Source organism: Lissotriton helveticus, chromosome 3_1 (genome assembly GCF_964261635.1).
Source record: "Lissotriton helveticus chromosome 3_1, aLisHel1.1, whole genome shotgun sequence".
NCBI lineage: Eukaryota > Metazoa > Chordata > Amphibia > Caudata > Salamandridae > Lissotriton > Lissotriton helveticus.
This window is the reverse complement of record NC_136061.1, coordinates 843171007-843192660: the sequence shown is the minus strand read 5'-3', so window position 1 is coordinate 843192660 and position 21654 is coordinate 843171007. Positions and strand designations below refer to the sequence as shown.

General features: G+C 47.4%; 1 protein-coding gene across 8 annotated transcripts in view; it reads right to left on the bottom strand.

Moving 5' to 3' along the window:
- Nucleotides 1–21654, bottom strand: part of ZMYM4 (zinc finger MYM-type containing 4) — a 1395070-nt gene that overhangs the window by 753067 nt on the left and 620349 nt on the right. For all 8 annotated transcript variants that reach the window (XM_078681133.1, XM_078681129.1, XM_078681130.1 and 5 more), the window contains exons 12-13: nucleotides 11773–11923; nucleotides 10033–10205 (exon numbers count right to left, since the gene is read on the bottom strand). In XM_078681133.1, the coding sequence (XP_078537259.1) occupies nucleotides 10033–10205; nucleotides 11773–11923 (324 nt within the window). The remainder of the gene's footprint in view (nucleotides 1–10032; nucleotides 10206–11772; nucleotides 11924–21654) is intronic.

Here is a 21654-nt window from a genome sequence, read left to right as displayed (position 1 = left end):
CTCCCGAGGTAAACTCGACCAAGTGCTTTGGGGACTGAGAAGCCCCAGCCCCGAGCAGCTCCTGCACCGAAGACCAGCTCTCCAGCATCCACGAGATCTGCGTGGGGCCCTTCTGTTTGTTTGCTGCTCGACGCGTTGTCTGGTCACTTGCTGGCTGGCTATTGGCCTCCTAGACGACGAACTTTGAAATCTTCACTGCTGGTCTGGTTGCTCCAGACTGGCCCTCGCTCCTTTCCAAAAGAGGAGCACCCCGGACTCTCCTAATCCGCACCAGACGCTTTTTCAACTCACCGCGTGGGTTGCCTTTGCCAAGGCCTGTTGACGCCGAATCCGGATCCAACATCGCCGACAGCGAGAGCCTGCGTGGGAACTGATCGCGACGACTGACATCTGGTTCCTTCCTGGTTCCACACCGGTCACTGGCTAGTGACTTTGAATATTGTCCCCTCTGCTTTCAGGTCCTCTTCTTCACCGATCCACCCTTGGATCGCACGGACATCTTCCTCCTGGTCGCCTGCAGCATCTTTTCTTCCAGGCTCCATAGACTTCAACGCGAGAACCCGACACACTTTGACACCTATGCACCCGCAGCCCGTGGGTGAGGTAACGAGAGCATTTCGGTGCTGAAGGGTAGTTTAACTGTCCTAGTGTCCGGTTCCACAGTCGTTTTAGTCCTAACTAGTCAGGATTGTCCGTACTCACCTTTTAATTTAAACTGTACTGTCCATACACGTTGTTACGCATCTCGCGTGTGAGTTCACACTCTGCACACGCGTCCCGTGGGCCTCCTATTACTTACCTAAGGTGAAGATAGCGTAGTCCTAGCGAACCTCCAGCCTCTGGACAGCTCCATTCCTTCTATCGACTTTCACATTCCACTTACTTAGTATATGGTTTGTCGTGCCTCTAGGGCACCCTTGTAATATGTGCAACTTGTCGTATTTTTCTTGAGACTGTCATGTGCTTAGCCCTCTGACCTCATAAAGAGTTTAGAGGTGGTATTAATAAATATACTGTTTATTTTCATAACAACCTGTGTGGTATCCTTTCATCTGGTATTCAAGGGGTTATATTGTGGTAAAACAGCTGGCTTCACATGCCAAAAGAGTTTAGCCTAAGACTGCTTTGTCCATGCTACCATTAGGATAGCTGGTCTATAAGGTTTTTTTTTTACTAATTTATTTTTATTGCAGATTCAAATTGATCAGTTTACACAATAGTCAAGCACTTTCAATTTGGCCCGAATAAAACCCCTCGGTCTCCTCGGGTATATACACAGCCATTCAGCCCACACCCCGGAGGTTGGGCGGCAATGTTTAACCAAGCGCTTCGACGTACACCAGTGTATATTCAGTGCATTTCGAGGTCCAATAATAACCTCTGCAGTTTTTTATATATTGTCCTATGAATCCCCTGTTACTAACAAAAAAAAAAAAAAACTCCCCCCCCTCCCCCACGTTGAACAGTGAAACAACTAAATACTTGCATCCATCAAACTACATGTAGAAGTAGCTCCCGCAGCAATCACACCTTCCCACCCACCTCCCTCCCCCACCCAAGCCAGTATTTCTTTTTCTAGATCTGTGGCACACTTCCTATGCAGTGGACAACTATCCCCAAAGGGGCTGTGTATGTTGCATCTGTGCAATGTCCCTGTTCCCTCAAACTCAACCCTTCACCCCCTCTCTTCCAGTAGGTGGACAATCACAACCCTCCATCTAATCCTCTGTATCGTCTCCATTTAGACCACACTCTACGGAATTTCTTGGGGCATCCCCTGGCCTTATATGTCACCCGTTCAGCTGCCATGTACATATCAAGCCCCCTTCTCCATTCCTCCATGTCAGGGGGTTCCGGTGCTCCCCAATGTTTTGCGATGTCCCGTTTTGCCACCACCAACGCCAAAACCAGGAATATGAGAAGTGGACGGGCCACGTCTACCTCGTTGGTCATGCCTAGTAAAGCTAGTTTGGGCTCTTGCTTGATTGGGACCTCTAGGATCTCCTCCAGTTCTTGGAACACCTGGGTCCAGTAAGCTTGTATTATCCTGCATGACCACACCGTATGGTAAAAGCCCCCAATCTCTTGAGTGCACCTGAGACAGTTTGGATCATCAACCTTCCCCATTCTGCATAACCTCTGCCTGTCGTAGTATGTTCTGTGAAGTATGTTTAGCTGGATTAATCGCAATCGGGACTTGATGGCCACCTCGCGGGGATGCATCAGCACAGTGTCCCAATCCAGGTCTTCCATCACTCCCACCTCCGCCTCCCACGTGGCCCTGAGCTTAGCCAAATCCCCCAGCGTATGATTAGTCAGAGTCTTATATGTCAGGGACACTGCCTTCCCCTGCAGCTGTTCTTGTAGGAGCCTCCCCTCGAGAGGTGCATATTCCGGGAGATCTACGAGAGAGACCTTTTGGGCTTGCCATGCGTGTCGCAATTGCATATATTTAAAGTGCTGTGTGTTGTGAAGCCCGAAGTCGGATTTAAGTGTCTGAAATGATTTGAATTCCCCCTTGGCGATGACATCCCCTATGACGGAGATCCCAATATCATCCCACCTCTGAAAGCCCCTCAGTTTGTGGAGTTCCGTCAACCACTGGCAGTGCCACAGCGGCGTCTGCCTAGTAGGCCTCCTGTCCCAGCCCATACGACGTGTGGCCGTCCTCCACGCGTGTAGCGTCACTAACGTGGCTGGGAGGAGGGAGGTCCGCCCTGGGGTCCCATAGAGGAAACACGAAAGATTCTTGGCCGACATTGTAGCTCTTTCTAGTGCGTATGTTGGGTGGTCAGCTGGGACATGGAGCCAATCATTTATTGGCGTCAGGTGTTCCGCCCAGTAATAGGCCTCCAAATTTGGGAGTGAGATCCCTCCACTGTACTGATGCCTCTGAAGGGTGGACAGAGCCACCCTAGCCTGCTTGCCTAGCCAAAGGAAAGACCTCAAGTCCGCGTGGATCCTACGGAAAACCGACGCCTGTATCGGATAGTACTCATTTTGCAGAGCGTAGAGGAATTTTGGCAATGTGACCATTTTGTACATGGCCGCCCTCCCCAGGATAGTCAGCGGGAGCTGTCTCCACCGAGTCATATCCGCTATTGCATTTAATATGACCCTTTCCACATTCCTAGTAAAGGAGAGGTCCTCTCTCACGGTAATGAATACCCCAAGGTATTGAAAACCTTCGGTTGTTGTCAGGAGGTCGTCTGGTATATTACCCCACCGATCGTGGCCCCCAGGGTCATAGATCACTGACTTATTCCAGTTAATTCTGTGGCCCGCCATCCTGCCATAGATGTCTAATTCTCGGAAGAGCTCTGGGATCGTGGTTTCCGGGTCTGTTATGTACAGTAGGACATCATCTGCATACAATGAAATTTTTTCAGGCGACGGGCCATCGGCACCAGTTGTAAAACCGTGTATGTCAGCGTTCTGTCGGACCCTCGCGGCCAGTACCTCTATGGTGAGCGTGAACAGGAGGGGGGACAGGGGGCAACCCTGCCGGGTACCTCTCTGGATCTGGAACTCTCTGGACATGGTCCCGTTCACCCGCACTCTGGCCCTCGGGGCAGTATAGAGGAGTCGGACCCATCGCAGGAAGTTGGGACCAAAGCCAAACTTACTTAGTACTGCGAAAAGGAACGGCCAGTGCACTGCGTCGAACGCTTTCTCGGCATCTAAGGAGAGGAACCAGTGGGGATCAGCACGGCCCCGTACCTCCTGCAACCAGTTATGGGTCCTTCTGAGATTGAATTTGGTGGCCCTGTCTGGAAGAAATCCCGACTGGTCCAGATGCACCAGATCTGTGACAACCGCCCGCAGTCGGGTGGCCAGTATGGTGGCCAACAGCTTCACCTCAATATTCAGCAAGGAGATGGGGCGGTATGAGGCGCAATCCCTACGTGGCTTACCCTCTTTATAAATCGGAACAATCGTTGCCCTCGTCAGGTCTGGGGGCAGCTCTCCCTCCTCAAAAGCTCCTGCAAAAAGTCCCCCAAGATGACGCGACAGCAAGTCTGCTGTCCGCTTGAATAGCTCTGCCGGGAAGCCATTGGGTCCCGGAGTCTTGCCGGGCCTCAACCTGGTGATGGCCTCGGTAATGTCATCCACAGTTATGGCCGCCTCTAGGGACTCCATCGACTCTACGGGGAGAGACGGCAGGATTGTGGCATCTAGGTAGCTCTGCGCCTCCTCCTGCGTGGCTAGGTCACGCGCTGCATAAAATGCCTCAAAGTGCGTGGCAAAAGTGTCGGCTATTCCCCTGTCCGTGTTGACGATGTCGCCGTTATCGGCTTGCACTTCATCAATCCATCTCGCCGCCCGCTCTTTCCTGCTAAGCCATGCCAAGAGTTTCCCCGATTTGTCACCCACATCGTATAGCCTGTGGATGGTGGCAAGGGCCTGGGTCCTCGCTTCCCCGGTCACCAGTTCCCTGTATTGTTGCTGGACATCCAGCAGCTTTCTGAGGGTTACATCGCTTTTGCAGGGTAGATATTCCCTCTCCCTCTCTAGGATAGTCTGTTCCAGGGCTGTCACCTCCTCTTGGATTCTACGACGTTCCTCCCCCCGCCTAGAGTTTATCCTATCCCTAAGGACCGGCTTCATGGCTTCCCAGAGGGTGACCTCCGACTCCACTGTATCCACATTCTCCGCCAAGTAGACCTTAAGCTGGTCTATAAGGTTGACTTACAACCAATCACCATAAGGGTTGTTTGGACTGATACAAGGTGATCACTAGAACTAGTGAGCATCATATATCGGGCCAACTTCTCACAGAAATGTCTTTTAAAACAACTGAAAACCTAATCAAAACAAATCTCTTGAATAAACACTGGACAGTCAAAGGTAAAAAGGCTCAGAGCCCCGATGTGCAACCTTTAACTGTGCCAACTGCAAAGCCTTGCTGGGCAATGATAAAACAAAAAAGTGATTATTTGACAACTTAGCCTGTAGTGGATACAGTAGTCGCTCTACCAGGCCTCAACCTTGTGCCAAAAGCCTTGAATAGATTAATTTTAGCAAGGAACACCAATACAGAAGAATTACATACAATAATTCAGGAGCAAAGCCCAAGGTGCAGTTGCCTTCCCACTTCATGCCCCCTTTTTTAGCTACTAGATGCTGATTTTCCGACTGACAGTGCACTGAGGCCTGCTAACCAGACCTCAGTACCAGTACTTCTTTCTTAAAACAAAGTATTGTCTGATTGTTACACAATTGGCTAAGAAATTTAGCACACCTATAAGTCCCTAGTAAATGGTACCCCAGGTACATAGGGCATGGTTACTTAAGAGGGTCCCAACAAGCTGCAGCATATCTTATGCCACCCTAGGGGAAGCCCACAAATACTCAACAGACTGCCATTGCACACAGAAGTGTGCCATGTCAAAGACACTGCATGGGCTATAGGTAAGTCACTCCTACAGCAGGCTGAGGAGCCCTAAGGGAAGGTGTGTTATAGCACGTGAGGACATGCCTGCATAAGCAGATATGCCCCAGTAATTTCATTGCTGGATATTAGAAGTGAGCAAGGAAGTCATCCTAAGGTAGGGACTGGTCAAATTGAGTTTTCCAGCTACATAATAGCTTTGCTGGAACCTATGGTGTAGGCTATCAAACACATATCAATAAACCCACTGATTCCAGTGATGGATTTTTTAGTATATGCACCCAGAGGGTACCTTAGAGGTACCCCCTGAACCCTACTACTGCTCTGGTGTGCTAGCTGCCTAGTCCTGTTCACAACACAGACTGTTTTCTGATCCTCTAGGAAATGAGTGCCCTGCACTCAAGAGGTCAGAAACAATGCCTGCTCTGACAGGAGGTGTTTACATCTCCTCCAGCAAAATAGCTAATCAATTAGCATGTCAAGGAAGGGAGCTTCAAACAGTCCACCACCTTTGTTATGCAAGTCTGGCTTTCTCAAAACCTGGGAGATGCTACCCCCTGCCCTGAGGCCCATTTGGAACCAGGACTGGAGGGAAATTAGCTATGCAAGGAGGCATGCTGCACCTTCAGGCTAGTCACACTCTTATGGTGGGCACCCTGAGGTGAACATGAAAGAATTCCATCTTCTGTGTTGTGGGATTAGGAACTCTGGGAGAGGTTGATATCCACTCCCCACAGAAAGTCTTCATCTAGGTGGTATAGTGACCCCAGTGGTAAGTGGCCCACTGGCTACTACCCTTCACTTCCCTTAACACCCTTAAATTGAGTATTTGGTGGCCCCCTGACTGCAGGAATTCTGATTTGATTACTGGGAACCGAGACAGAAAGGAGGAGGACCAAAGAAAGCAAGAACTGAAGATCTGCAATCAAAGATTGGCGCAAAACCCTGCCAAGCTGCTTGCACATCGACTATCGCTGGGACCTACTACGCCAAGAGTTCACAGCACCTGAATTGGAAAGATCTCCCTTGGAGCAGAGGAGCTGCTCCCCAGCATCTGCAAGCACAGCAAAGCATCTGCCGGTCCACCATGTTCCTAGCCATCGGGCTCACCAAAGAAGCAGCATGACAGGAGACAGGGCTTCGACCCCCAAGAGGACAGACCCATCTGCTTGCCAAGTTTGGAGATGCGAGAACTCCCAGGAGCCAACCAGCACTGATGCCCTTACCAGAGCAGTTGCAACAACCAAATCTTTTTTCTGGTCCAGTCCGCACTCCAACAGCACAACGCAAGACCTACCATCAAGGGACGTCGGGATCTACCAGTGCAGCACAGAGAGTGGCCCTGCTGCCTGTTTCCCCTCTTCACTAGGTCACCAAGACCGAGAGTGAGAGTCTGCTCGACTGCGACCATCACTTCTAAGCACCCCTGCCCCTTTGCTTCCCAGCCTGAGTCTGAGGGAGAAGACAGTGACAACATGGTCCGAGAACGGCAAGTGTCTTCAACAGTGCAACCCCGCTGGACTAAGCCTCACTGCACAGGAGCCCCTCACCCAAGTTAGAGTGGACCGATGGTGTCCCCTCACTCGTGGGTTCAACCAGACTGCCCCCCAGTCCCTGCTTATGGCCTCTTTTCAACAGGACTGTCTCCCATTGACTTGAGCAGGGCACCTGACGCCAAAGAGCACTTCTGCATACAGACACCCCAAAGGCGACCGAGGTGATCTGTTGGTGCAGCCTTGGGCCTTGCCCCATACTTACCTTGGGTCCAGAAGTACCGAGTGACCGAATGCAGTGTATGTTCTACCCCATAGGATAACATTACCACTGTAAAAATACAATACAGTGCATTTTTTAAGTCTTGAAAATCACTCTCTCGAAAAGTACTTACTTGATTACGATGACTTTGGTGTCTAAACTCATGCCAAAATCTGTGTTGTTTTTATGAATTAGTGTTGGATTTATTTATTGAGTGTGTCTCTCATTTACTGGGTCTGTGTGTACAATAAATGCCTAATACTATCCTCTGAAAAGCCTAAACTGAAGCCCACAATACCACAAGAGCATTTTGGATTATTTTTGTAACCCCTGTAAACCATGCACTCAAGTGTGGGGTGCCTCAGGGATCCTCCCTGAGCCCCACACTTTTTAATGTGTACATGGAACCACTCGAGGATGTTGTCAAGCCTTTTGGCATTAAATCAATAATGTATGCCGACGACACCCAGCTCGTCGTTTCCCTCAATCAGTCAGACAACGCCCTCCACAATCTATCCAACTGTCTGGAAAAAGTACACCAGTGGATGGGCGATTCCCGATTAAAACTTAACGGGGAGAAATCAGAAATACTCCTCCTGGGAAACCCTAAGAAAATCCCCACTCCCCTTCCCTGGCCACCATGCATGGGAACCCCGCCATCCCCCAAACCCGAAGTAAAGAGCCTTAGGATATGGCTGGACCAGGAGCTCAGTTTTAGGACTCAAGCTAGGAAAACCGCGGGAACCTGCTTCGGCCTTATAAAGATGGCACGAAAGATTCTTCATCTACTCCCCCTTCATTCCAGGAAACTCCTGATGCAGGGGCTGGTGAACTCCAGACTGGATTTCGGTAATGTCCTTTATCTGGGGGCCCCAGCCTCTGTAGTCCACAGACTTCAATGTGCACAAAATGCGGCCGCTAGAATCCTCACAGGAACCGCGCAAGGAGCTCGGCCAAACCAGCCCTTAGAAGCTTGCACTGGCTCCCGGTAAAGGAACGGGTCAACTTCAAATCCCTGTGCATAGCTCATAGAATTATGCACAACGAAGGCCCTTCCATCCTTAGGCCACTTGTGACAAAACAACAGTCTAGTAGACAATTAAGATCAAACTCCCTTTCCCTTGCAAACGTCCCCAGAATCAGGAAGTCCAGAACAGGCGGTCGCCTATTCTCGTACAACGCCCCCAGACTATGGAATGCCCTTCCTCTCTCCCTGAGGCAAGAACACAATCACCGCAGGTTCAGGAAACAACTAAAGACCCTACTCTTCCCCTGAGCCCTTCCCTCTTGCCTCCTCACCCCTCAGGACAGTGGTCGCTAGCGCTGGGATGCCCTAGGGTAGCTATGCGCTCTATAAAACCCAAAATCAAATCAAATCAAACCAGTAAAGGTCGCCTGGACACACTGCGCATTGTAACTCATTTTGGTGCACTACATAGAGCTTCCTACTTGCATAAACCCAGAGAGTTAAACGGATCAGAGGGCATATTCTCATGCTCAACGGGGCTATTTAGAGGACTTTGGCTTGGGACGGTTCTGATCTTGCTCAGAACCCAGAGCAGAAGAGGCAGCAGTGAAACATACAGAGGCCCTGTGCTCTGCTGCATTAGCAATGTGTCCCCTAGAAACACCCTTTGCAGGAATTTAGCAACAATCTTGACACTGCATGTTCTCAGCATCGCAAAATAATCCAGAAGAGGCACACCCCACTGGTCAAAAACGTCCGGCAGCCCAAAGGGAGGAAGACGCCACTCGTCATCTGCCAGATGATATCCGATGAGCTTCCTGCAAATGCCATGCTATCCTGTTTGTTGCAGTAACACATGACAGTCACGATGTCCCTCAGAATCTAGACTGGCCTCCCTCTCCATTTTTTCGGCACCAGAGCGCAGCGGGATAGCAACCAGGACCTACTTCTGCCATCGGCACCCACTTGATGGTTCACTTGGCCACAAGAGCGGTCACTGCCTGGAGGAGTAAGAGGAGATTGTCCTCTGTCAGCGTGTAACAAGCAGGTTACTTAGGTGAAGGGGTAGTCACAAAGGTAAGGGAGAATCCCCACTGGACTATTTGGAGAACCCATCGGTTTGATGTAAGAGACCTCCTGTGGGGCAAGGGATGGCGTATCCTGCCTCCCACTAGGTGCCCATGATGGCAATAGGGAACACTTCAACAGTTTGAAGGCTGTGGCTGTTGAGGGGTGGTGGACTGGCACGACCCCTAGCTGCCCGACCCATGGGGTCTGATGGTACCATGTCTTCAACCACGCAGAAGCTTGCGTGCTGCGGTGGCTGGGCGGGGAAAGACGCAGCTGGAAGACCCTTCAGGGCCATGAAGAGCGGAGTGGGGGTTTCAAGGGACCATGGAAATGCCCAAGAACCTGGCTGTATCCCTGCTGTTCTTAATGCGCTCCAGCGCTGAATCCACTTGGTAACTGAAGAGACAGGACCCACATGGAACATCCAAAAGCTAAGCTTGGACATCCCCTGAAAAGCCAGTTCTCAGCCAGGAGTGGTGCCCTAAGACCACAATCAACCAAACCGCATGAAGATAATTCTAAGGTACAGAATCTACAGCTAGATGTCTATGGGATAAACAACATTTCTACAAAAGCAGAGTTCATTTCTCAATAGAAGACCATTGTTTTGGTTCCACCTGCTGCACAAGTAGGAAATAGAAAACGTTCTTTACTGAATTGTTGACGTCCTTTTTTAATTAAAAGTTCTTCAAAATGCGTTTTCTAGTCAGAGAACATTTTGTGACGTATCTACATATTTAAATTACAGTCTGAATGCAGAGTTATTTCGTGAATTAAGAAGCATTTGTACTTTGGAAGACAATCGATAAATGATCATTTCTCGGATGCAATGCTAACTATTGTTTACCTGATAAAACAAGACAGTATATTTTGACATGCACTCTTCACTGCAGAACTCCTCCATTTTTCCACCAAAGTGATTCTGCACAAGTTTTGGAGACGTCTGCAAACAGTAACTGCACAATTTACAGTGGTTACCCCACCGTTTGGCCAGATCGTGTTTATACAGCAATTTGCATCCTAGAATACAAAGAAAAAGAAAATTAAATATGTTCCACCCAGAGAATTTGCAGCGTACTTGGCATCAACATGTCACTTGTTTCTATTTTATAAACCGCTTCTGTGCTCTAATACCTTTGTTAAAATGGAAATCGCCCTGCTGCGAACTTTGAGAGCAGGCAATATGGACCATACAATACTGGCACGTATGTTTTACATTTGCTCATAAAGTCATCACATAGTACAGCAAATATTTTTGTTCTACAGAATATGCTAACAATATGAAATATACATTTTCAAATGTTCTAAATCTTCAATATTTGTTTTTAAAACAAGTTCATCTTCACTGTATCCTGTAAAATTATTTGAAGTTTATGTCCCACTATAAATACTATAAATGAAAAAGATTATAGGTTTTGAACTCTAAAGCAAGTACATCATTGTACAGAAGATTTTTCCTCCATGCATTTTGCAAGCAAATACATTTGAGAAATTATACACAGATTTTCATGTCTCTCTTCCTGCAGACTTCTATGAGATTGGGATTATATTGTACTAAAATGCTGTCGTCCTCTTTTAATGACTGGGCACAAGATGTGACCTATTCCCCCTTTAGGGTCTTTCTTTAAGCTCACTGGCGGTGGGGTGTCACTGGATTAAACACTTCGCACAATAGGTTTGAAATCTAGGTTACAACTCCCCACCTCACAAAAAGTATTCAATTCTCTGGACCGATTATTTTTACGCTTTTGTAGATGATGTGCAATTTATAATTCGCATAGAAAGACTCATCTGCACATGCACATAAATTGAAAAACGGGTTATCTATAATTGCAGCATGGATGCAGTACAACTCAATACCGATGTATTCTGGAAAAACAGAAGTGCCTATCTTTGGCCAGTTTGCAATTCCTGGACACATCTGTGGTAGTCAAGTGAGCAGGGCAGAACACAGCGTGCTGGAACAAAATCTGAAGGCCTTTTTTTACAAGCTTTCAGTCTTAATTCCAGTTAGGTTGCTTACATCTTCTCGAGATCTTTAAGGAAGATGATTTTCCGTTTTCCTGCTAACCTCAAAAAAACTGTCGAGCCAAAATTATGTGGCTGGTTGACTGCTTCAAGCACCTAATCATGCAGTTTATAACACCCTGGCACAACTTAATTAAAGACTCAACAAGTGTTTCTGTATTTCTATCCACCTAACTTCGGTTCCCAAAGTCAAAGGAGGAAGCAATTGTGAACACTGTTTTGCGTGCTTGACAGCTTGGAACTTTCTTCCTCCCTCAGAGCTTGAAGTTTGACAACATTCTTGAAGCATTTCTCTTTTTTAATATTTTGTATCTATTGTGAGACTGTATCAGACGCATGATTAGCTCAATCACACTGTGCAGGAGGGTAACCATCCACCCAACAAATATGGAATGTAAACATGTTAATAATCAAATTCTCAAATGCCTACAGAATTCCCGGACAGGACTACAACTAAAGAGCTTAAGGCTACTATTAAAAATCCCCAAGAAATGTTTTTCATTTTAGTATTATGTTAATTTAGTGGCGATAAAAATATAAAAAAATGGCCAGTTTTTACCTTCACTACAGAATGTTTTGTCAACACCTGAGAATCGCACTGCTTCCTTTACAATCTTGTCTATTTTGCAGTATTCACACATTGCCATAACACTGTTAATCTTCTTGTACTCGTCACAGCAGGTCTTCCCACAAAACTGGAACATTTTGCCCTGCAGAAGCAGATAAGCACCGAACCATTAGGTATACATCCATCTGGGATTTACTGTAACTGCCCTCGCCCAAAAGTAAACAGTAGCAAAGGGACTTGAAAAATGTATCACTGATTACTAAAATACTTATGTTATCAAACTCCATTTCTTAGAACCTAGAAAGAAATCAACCCACTTGGCAATAAACAAATTAACAATACAGTTTGGACAAACGTAGTAAGAAAAAAAGAAACTTAAAGTAAAATGTCTTTTATAAAAACAAAACCTACGATTTTAAAAAGAAATGGAAATAGTGCACCTCTTACCCGCGGTGGCAAGACACTTATATTACAACATCGCAAAAGGGTCCCTTAACACATTACCTATTGACTCTATACATGGAATTAATATGTACCATTGTTAGAGAAAATGTGTTCTAAGTTCATGAGGAAATAGAGAGTACACCACTGTTTCGTGGTCTCTTACCTTTCAAACACCTCAAGCTTGAAAAACAATTTTGAAAATCTCAAACTGGATAAGCTTATTTTCTCTGAACGTCAATCTAATAAAAACTGGGTTTCTCCAACTCTCCACCAATGACTCCTTCAGTCCAAAATTGTTTCACTAACTCAGTCAACCGAGGATCTCTCCCACACTGGGTCCTTCCCTTAACCAGGCCACTTGGAATGATCAAAACCTTGCTATGATTTTGTAAAGTCAATTCAAAAGATGGATATAGGTTCAAAATCATGATACCGAACAGAATGATACAAACTCAGTATTAAAACTAAAAGATAACGTTTAAGAAAAACCAATTCTGCAGATCAGCGAACTTCAGCATAGTACTAAGCTTTGCTTAGAAAACGCAAACCCTCAGTTCCTCTAGCCATCTTCAAAACAGCAGAAGGAGTAGTTTCTTACCTGTAACTCCAGTTCTGTAGTAGGGGTATCTCTGTTATAGTCATAATCTAGTGAATAGTCCTGCCCATGTGCATGGACCCCGGAGCAATCAAGAATAATCTCTTAAGCGGTCTTCTTTGCAGTCCTGCATAGACACTTAAGAGAAAATAAAGACAAATAATGCAGCCTAACATATTCAAGGCTACAAAGGTCACCACTTCATCTAAACAGTGAAAGGATAGCCCACAATGTCCGGTTTTACACTTTTTACCAAGTTTTCCTCACAGGGAAAAACTCTCCTTCACCAAAATCCTTGAAATGATAGAGAGGAAGGGTTGGACAGACAAGCCCCCATAGGCTGCCATTATGTGTCTGGAAAAGGGATACCGTGCCTTTAAGGAACTCTCCAGAGACCCTCGGTATCCCAGGATGCACAGCCAAAGTCCTTTTACTTTCAGTTCTTTTTGAAGGTGTATAAAGCAAGGCCTGTAGCATACATTACAGTACCATTTTCTCCACCGGGGAGGAGGGCGGGCGCTGATGACTATAACAGAGATACCCCTACTACAGAACTGGAGTTACAGGTAAGAAACTACTCCTTCTGTAGTAGGGGATCTCTGTGTATAGTCATAATCTAGTGAATAGAATGGCAAGCCCATCCAAAAAAAAAACAACCCGGCGGTGGAGAAAAAATAGACACCTCTATTGTGCAAACAGATTTCTCAATGAAGCCTGCCCAACCTGAGCATCTGCTCTGGCATCAGAGTCCAGACAGTAATGCTTAGCAAAGGTATGAACCGACTTCCAAGTGGGAGCCCTGCAGACCTCTGCAATGGGAACATTACGAAGCAAAGCTGTTGTAGCTGCTTTGCCTCTGGTAGAATGAGCCGTAGGCTTACCCCCTAAGGTCTTGTTAGCCTTCTGGTAACATAACTGGATACAGGACACAATCCACCTAGAAATGGACTGTTTTGAGGTGGCAAGACCAGTCCTGACCGACCCATAATTGACAAACAATTGGTCTGACCTACGAATGTCCTTGGTCTTATCAAAGTAGAATTTCAACACCCTTCTGACATCCAGGGAATGGAGAGACCTTTCCGCTGGAGTGGAAGGCTTCTGGAAAAACGTAGGTAAAGTTATGGTCTGATTGCCATGGAAATCAGAAATCACCTTAGGAAGGAACTTAGGGTGAGTATGCATCACAAACTTAGCAGCATGAAATACAGTATAAGGTTCCTGGCAACACAACGCCTGAATTTCACTTACCCTGCGGGCTGATGTGATGGCCACAAGGAAGGCCGCCTTCCATGACAAGTGCTGCAGAGAAGCCTTATGGATGGGTTCAAAAGGCTCCTTCATCAACCTCGACAGCACCACATTCAGCTCCCATGATGGCGAAGGACGCCGAACAGGAGGAAACACTTTCTTCAATCCTTCCATAAAATCTTCAATCACAGGGATCTGGAAGAAGGATATCTGTGAAGGGCATTTCCTATACGCAGTTAATGCTGCGAGGTGAACCTTAATAGAATGAAAATTAAGGCCCGACTGAGCCAAATGCAAAAGGTATGGAAGGATGACATCTTCCTTGCAGGTTGTCGGATCATAATGCTTGGAAGTGCACCAGATGCAGAACCTCTTCCACTTTTAGGCATAGAAAGTCCTATGGAGGGTCTCTTAGCTTCCTTAAGTATCGTCATACAATCTTCAGGAAGTTTCAAGTGCCCATTTTGCACTATCTCAGGAGCCATGCCGCCAAACTCAACGACGAGAGGTTGGGGTGCACCATCTGCCCCCGAACTTTGTGAGAAGGTCCGGCCGACACGGGAGCCGCATGTGGGGTAGGAGAGACCGGTGTAGCAGGTCAGTGAACTACCACGGTCGGGGCCACTCCGGAGCAATGAGGATCATCCATGCTCTGGATTGAGACAGCTTGATAAGCACCGCCGGAATCAGGGGAATGGGTGGAAAAGCGTACAGAAAGCTGTTCGCCCAGCTGATCCATAGCGCGTTCGCCAGAGTCCCCGGTTGGTTATACCTGGAGGCGAAGTCTCGGCATTTTCTGTTTTCGGCGGTGGTGAACAGATCTACGTCCGGAGTGGCCCACCTGTCGAAGATGTCTCCTAGCACTTCGTCGTTTAGAACACACTCGTGGTTTTCTTGCACCAGCCTGCTGAGGGCGTCTGCCAGAGCATTCTGCACACCTGGCAGATGGGTAGCCGTTATCGTCAGTCCAGCCAGTGCCAGATCGCCTGTGCTTCCTGTGACAGTGTGACCGATCTCGAGCCCCCCTGCTTGTTGAGGTAATGCATTGTGGTCATATTGTCCGTCTGCACAAGCAAGGAGTTGGTCTGGAAGGACGGATGAAAGGCCTTCAGTGCCAAGTGAACAGCTCTGAGTTCCAGGAAATTGATGCGATACGTGGATTCCGCCGGGGACCACGTTCCCTGGATCTGTAGATGGTCTGAATGCACTCCCAAACCGAGGAGAGAAGCATCCCTGACGATAGACTGAATGGGAATGTCCTTATGGAATGGAACCCCTTTTAGGAGATTCTCTGCTGAGCACCACCATCTCAGGGACTGTTGAGCGTGAAGAGACAGCCGGATCCTGTCGTCCCAGCTCCCCCGCTTCTGGTCCCACTGATCCTCCAGACATTCCTGCAGCGGCCTCATGTGTAGGCGCGCTTGTGGCGTGAGGAAGACGCAAGAGGCCATCGACCCCAGTAGAGACGACACCACCCTTACTGTTGTAGATGGAACAGCTATGAGAGCCTGAGCCTTCCGAAGGATCGATAAGCGTCTCTCCTCCGAAGGAGACACGCTTGCTGAAAGAGTATCAATGGAGGCTCCCAAGTACTGTAGGCCCTGGACAGGCGTCGGAACGGACTTGGACATGTTTATGTGCAACCCCAGTTGGTTCAACAGAACGGCCGTCCTGTTGAAGTGCAGTTGTGCTTCCTGGTAGGTGGAGGCTTTGATCAACCAGTCGTCCAGGTACGGGTAGACAAACACCTTGTTCTTTCGCAGGTGCGCTGCCACCACTGCCATGCTTTTTGAAAACATCCTGGGTGCAAACTTCAGTCCAAACGGTAGTACGGTGTACTGATAGTGATTGGTGCCGACTAGAAAGCGCAGGAACTTCCGGTGTTTCCTTGCAATGAGCACATGGAAGTACGCATCCTGCATATCTATTGTGCAAAGCCAATCTCCTCTTTGCAGCTGAGGATAAATCTGGTGCAAAGACAGCATGCAAAACTTTTCCCTGCGAATCCATTTGTTTGCTTCTCGCAAATCCAGAATGGGCCTTAACTCGTTCTTGTCCTACTTGTGCACGAGGAAGAACCGAGAGTAAAGACCCTTTCCCCTTTGAGACAAAGTGACGTCTTCTATTGCCCTTTTTTTAACAGGGTATCGGCCTCTGCTTGGAGCTGGCGCAGTTGGAACTGCGAGCAAACCGGTGGAATCGCCTGAAGTCGGGCTGACGAAACGAAGACTGTATCCATTGCAAACAATATTCAGCACCCACTTGTCCTGAATAGTTTTTCTCCACTCTGTCAAGTGATTCCGTATGCTTCCCCCACCGGAGTGGGTAACGGAAGCGAGGAGGAGGGAGGGGGGGGGGGGGGGGGGGGGGGGGGGGTTTTAACCCTAGGGCTTAGACCCGGCCGGGCCCTTGTTCGCCGAGGAGGACTGCTGTCCGCCTTTGCCCCTCTGGCGCTTCTGGAATGGTTGCGGCTGATACTGCTGTTGTTGCTGTTGACCAGCTTGACGACCCTGCCCTCGTCTTTGAGAACCATACCCTCTCTGGAACGGGCGGAAGGATTTCTTCTGCTCTTTTGGTTATTCCAAACCAACGGCTTTAAGGGTCTCTACCTCTGCCTTCATGCAGGCCATCTCCTCGTCCGCATGCGACCCAAAGATAGTCGAGCGAGAGAAAGGTAAATTAGTGACCCTCTGTTGCGCCTCCGGCTTGAGAGATGTAAGGCGCAACCAAGAATGTCGTCGTAAATTGATCCCATGGCAGTAGGCATGAGCCGCCAGGAGAGAGGCGTCCGCCGCAGAGCTGATGACCTGATTGGAGACCATCGTACCCTCAGTCAAAATCTCTTGGAAATGCGCTCACCTATCCCTCGGGAGTAGATCCAGGAATTGCTGCAGGGACTCCCACAAGGAGCGGTCTTGGCGCCCCAAGAGCGCCGAAGCACTCACCGCCTTCATGGAGATGCCCGCCGTCCCGCAGACCTTCCGTCCAGCTGAGTCCATCTGAAAGCTTTCCTTATCCGGAGGCACCATAGAAGACTGGGCATTAGCATGCTGCTTCTTGGCCGCAGTCACAATAACTGAATCCAGTACCGGATCTGATCTCAGGAACGCCAGATCGGAATCCAGGGGCCTGTACTTTTTCTGCAGCCGGGACGGAGTGGACTTCACCGTAACCAGAGTAAGGAAGAGCTCCATAGCCGGTTCCTCCAGTCCTTGTACCAAGGGCAACAAGGGGCGAGACAAATGCCGCTTGTGCAAGGTCTCAAATTTCACCTAAGTAGAAGGTGTGGGTACCGTTAACGTGATCCCCCAACTTCGCTGCCCCTCTCAATACCACCTCCTGGAACGATGTCATCCACGGGTGACACCCTCGTCTGTGGGGAATCCGATAAGGTGGGAGAATATCCCCGGCCACGTGAAGAGTCCGTATGACGGGACCATGACCTATTCCTCCGGTGCCGACGATGGGACCGCGACGAAGACCGACGGTCACTCCGTGATCGGTGTCTCCCTCTGGACCGTGATCTAGACCTTCTAGGCTTCGGGCGATCCACTGGCCCTACAGGAGGCAGGAGCTGCGGAGGCAGACCCAGAGTCCTAGGCTGTGGAGGCCCCATAGGCGGTGACGGAAGGTGCGGCAGCGGTGGAGGAGACGGCCGCGGAGGAGGAGAAGGAGGAAGAGGAGGAATAAAAACCGGAGGAGGAGGCAAGGAAGGTAGCGGAGGTGGCTTCCTCGGAGACAATGATGGTGGTGGCGTAGGCGACCTGGGCCTAGAAGGCGAATAGGTCCTAGAATATTCGGATTCTGAAGACCTGACCACTCTCCTATTCTTCTGCGCAGGTCTCGACGAGGGTGCCTTGGAGGCAGACCTCCGTTCAACCGAGCGCCGGTGCTGCCGCGACCGGGGACTCGTAGATGCAGACGGTAGGCTGACTACTGAGGCAGAGGACACCGTCCTGGCATTTGAACGCCTCCTCGACATCAACTTTTCCTTCCTCGAAGTCGACCTCTTCGCCTTTCTGCTTCTAGACGTCGACCGTCTAGGTGTCAATGAACCCCTCGCCGTCTATCTTCTCTTCGACGTCAACTTGTCCCTCCTAGACGTCGAACGTCGAGCCGACCTAGATGGCGAGCGCCGGTGCCTCCTGGATTCATCTCGACGATGTTGTGTCGACGCCGGTGAAGTCCTCGACGTCGACCTCGTCAGAGGTCTCGACGTCCTGCCTCTCGACGTCTAGCGGCGACGTTGCTTGGACCCGGAGCCCTGGGTCGACAGAGAGCAGATGGTGGTCATGCCCCTCGACGCCAACATCAAAGCCATTGATGTCGACCAGGAACGGTGCCTTTTCCTGGCCTTTTCTTGAATGGGGAGCCCACCAGAGTCCAAAGCACGGGCTAAGGACGAAGAACGAGTTCCTCCATGCCCAGACCCACCTGGTTCCTGATGTCTCCTCTGCTCCAGGCCTTGGAGACGAATCTTCTCCCTGTCACACAGGGTCCTCCTGGAGAAAGATTGGCAAATCTCACATGTGTGAGGTACATGGGAGGAAGTGAGACAGAGTATGCATACTCTGTGGGGGTCAGACTTAGCCGTCTTCCTGGCACACTCAGGACACTTGTCGAACAAAGCTGGCATATTCGACAGAAAGAGTGGGCCAAACTGGCTGAAAAACAAGGAAGAAGAAGACCCCAGACGTCGAGTGAAACACTCAAAACACTTTAAAAGTGCCAAAAAATTGAAGAAATACCCCAAAGAGGGAGAGCTCAATGCTCCAGGGTCCTGGTAGCAGGAGCCGGAAAAAAGAACTGAAAGTAAAAGGACTTTGGCTGTGCATCTTGGGATACCGAGGGTCTCTGGAGAGTTCCTTAAAGGCACAGTATCCCTTTTCCAGACGCATAATGGCAGCTTATGGGGGCTTGTCTGTCCAACCCTTCCTCTCTATCATTTCAAGGATTTTGGTGAAGGGGAGTTTTTCCCTGTGAGGAAAACTTGGTAAAAAGTGTAAACCCGGACATTGTGGGCTATCCTTTTACTGTTTAGATGAAGTGGTGGCCTTTGTAGCCTTGAATATGTTAGGCTGCATTATTTGTCTTTATTTTCTCTTAAGTGTCTATGCAGGACTGCAAAGAAGACAGCTTAAGAGATAATTTTTGATTGCTCCGGGATCCACGCACATGGTCGGGGCTATCCACTAGATTATGACTATACACAGAGATCCCCTGCTAAAGAATAAACATTACTGTTTTCTCATTGCCACAGCACAATGTATTGTTTGTAGTCTTCCCAAATCTAAAATGGCTCCCAGGGGCTCTTTATGTTGCAGCTTAACTTCACAGGTGCAATAAAGTAAGACCTAGACACAGCATAATTATACAATTTTATTGGATGGTCCTTGAATCAAGTCAATTTTAATGATGGATAAGCTAAGAAATGCAGGAGGTGGAAGAAGCAACTCACTCCTATTCTAGCCCTCTCTTCCCAGCCCGCAGGGAAATGGAATGGCCTACCAGACACTAGCCCGAATAGGAGCCTGCTTTGCTTCTAGGAAAAGGGCTACAGATATACCGCTTCCGAAACCATTTCAAAGAATAGCTTGTGCGGTGCCACATGCTTCAATTCATGTACAAATGAAATCTGATCTACTATGGCTACCATTCACTACTTTTCTATCTCCGGATTCACCTTCTTTTTAGTTTCTTCCTCTATTCTCTATATTTCCTCGTTATTAATTTCTTTTCTGTCTTTTCGCCTTTTCTGTTCTATTTCTTCCCCTTTCTCTATCTTCCTCTTTTTACATCCTCCTCTCTATTCTCCTTTCCTTATCTTTTTTGTAAAAAATAATAACTTTCTTTCTTCAATATTGTATATCCTCTGCGACTTATGCAAGTTCTTAGTATACCAATATAAATGTTATGTCCTATCATTTAATATGCATTATTTAATAATCATTATTTAGGACGGTTAGTATAGTGTTACATATAATTCCTTAATCTTTCATCTTCAATTCACTTGTTTTATGGAGGTTATTAATGTATACTTATATACTTATATCTTCATTGGAATTGTTTGATTATATTTTGTCTTTCTGTGTTATATATATCTAATAAGAATTATTGAAGAAAAAAAAAAAAAAAGAGTAGCTTGTTGAGGTCCTATTTTCTATTCTCAACCTATTCTTGTTTCTGTTTTCTATCCAATCTGTAATCTTTATCCATCAATGCCGAAATATTAACTCTTCACCGCCACTAGTTAAATGCTCCTCTACCCACATGGCTAGGTATGGGCTATATAAATACTTTAAATAAAATAAATATTAGAACAGTGAAATTCAGTTACTAAAAACAATTTAAGAAGACAAGGTATAGAAAGTAGAAAAAGGTATAGAGAGGGCACGCAAGGAACAATTTAAGAGCAGAATCAAAGCCATTAACAAGACCCTCCATTCATACCAAACTATAAAGTGAAAAAAAGGAGCACGGTTAAGGGAAGAACCAAATTTCAATAGAAAAAGTCAAAGTAAGTTTACTTACAAAACAGGTTATAAACTCTTTCCTCAGAATCAGAAATGAAAGAGCCTCGAAGAAGATTAAACCATTTCAATGGCACCTTTTACCAACAGACCCATAATCTTCATCATAAAGATGTTTATGTGGAAGAGTAAGGAGGTAAGAGTGGAGTGTCTTCAGAAATGGCAAACTTTAACCTCCTATAAAGTGCAAAAGGCCCTAGTCCGAAGTAACCATTTAAAGACCGAGAAAGAAATGCTGCAACCAGACCCCTCACAGTTGTTGCATGAACAAATTTAGGTAAGGAATCAAAGAGGCTTGATGCTTTGCTGTTGGAGAGAAAGAGGAATGAATAAAATTACTGTTGTTCACCTTTACTATATTCTGAACTAATGTGCTTTAAAAGCACTGTTGCTCTGCGTACGGTTGCTGTTGACCCCCTATGAGGAAATGTTGAATATATATGGTGTGACCTCACTGTGTAGTACACTTACTAACCTCTTTTAGGCCCCTCAGGTTTCGTTTGTCAAACCTTCAGCTCAACCCTAGCTGTGGCTCTGAGCAGTAAGGCTCATACAAAGAAACAAGTATAAAGAGTTTAACCAGAACCAAAACAATTCAAGAATAAATCGACAGGACACCTTAGAAACCCAACAATTTATTTAAAAAAAAGACTGCATTCTTATGTATTTTTAGACACCACAACGAAAAACATCCACCAGAGGGTTCCAAGATATAGAATTCATATAGCATAGTAAATCAAGATATTTCACTCAACCATAAAAAAGCATTGGCAAATTCAAACCGTTTGACACTTAAATATTTTTTTTCTAAAATGTTTGGGCTAGTTGGAATGCGGTACCTGATTCACTTGAGGCAACCAACTCAAAACAAGGGAGGCAGTATAGGAGACCAGCAAAGCCCTAATAAACAGTTACCTCAGCGAGGGGAAGAAGTTGCCCGTCATTTCCAGGCACTTTTATACTTTGCTGGGCTTTCCTATGGATTGATCCTGATGCAAGGGATGAAGGATGCTGAAGATGCTCAAGGTATGCTGTGGATGCAATGAGGTCAAC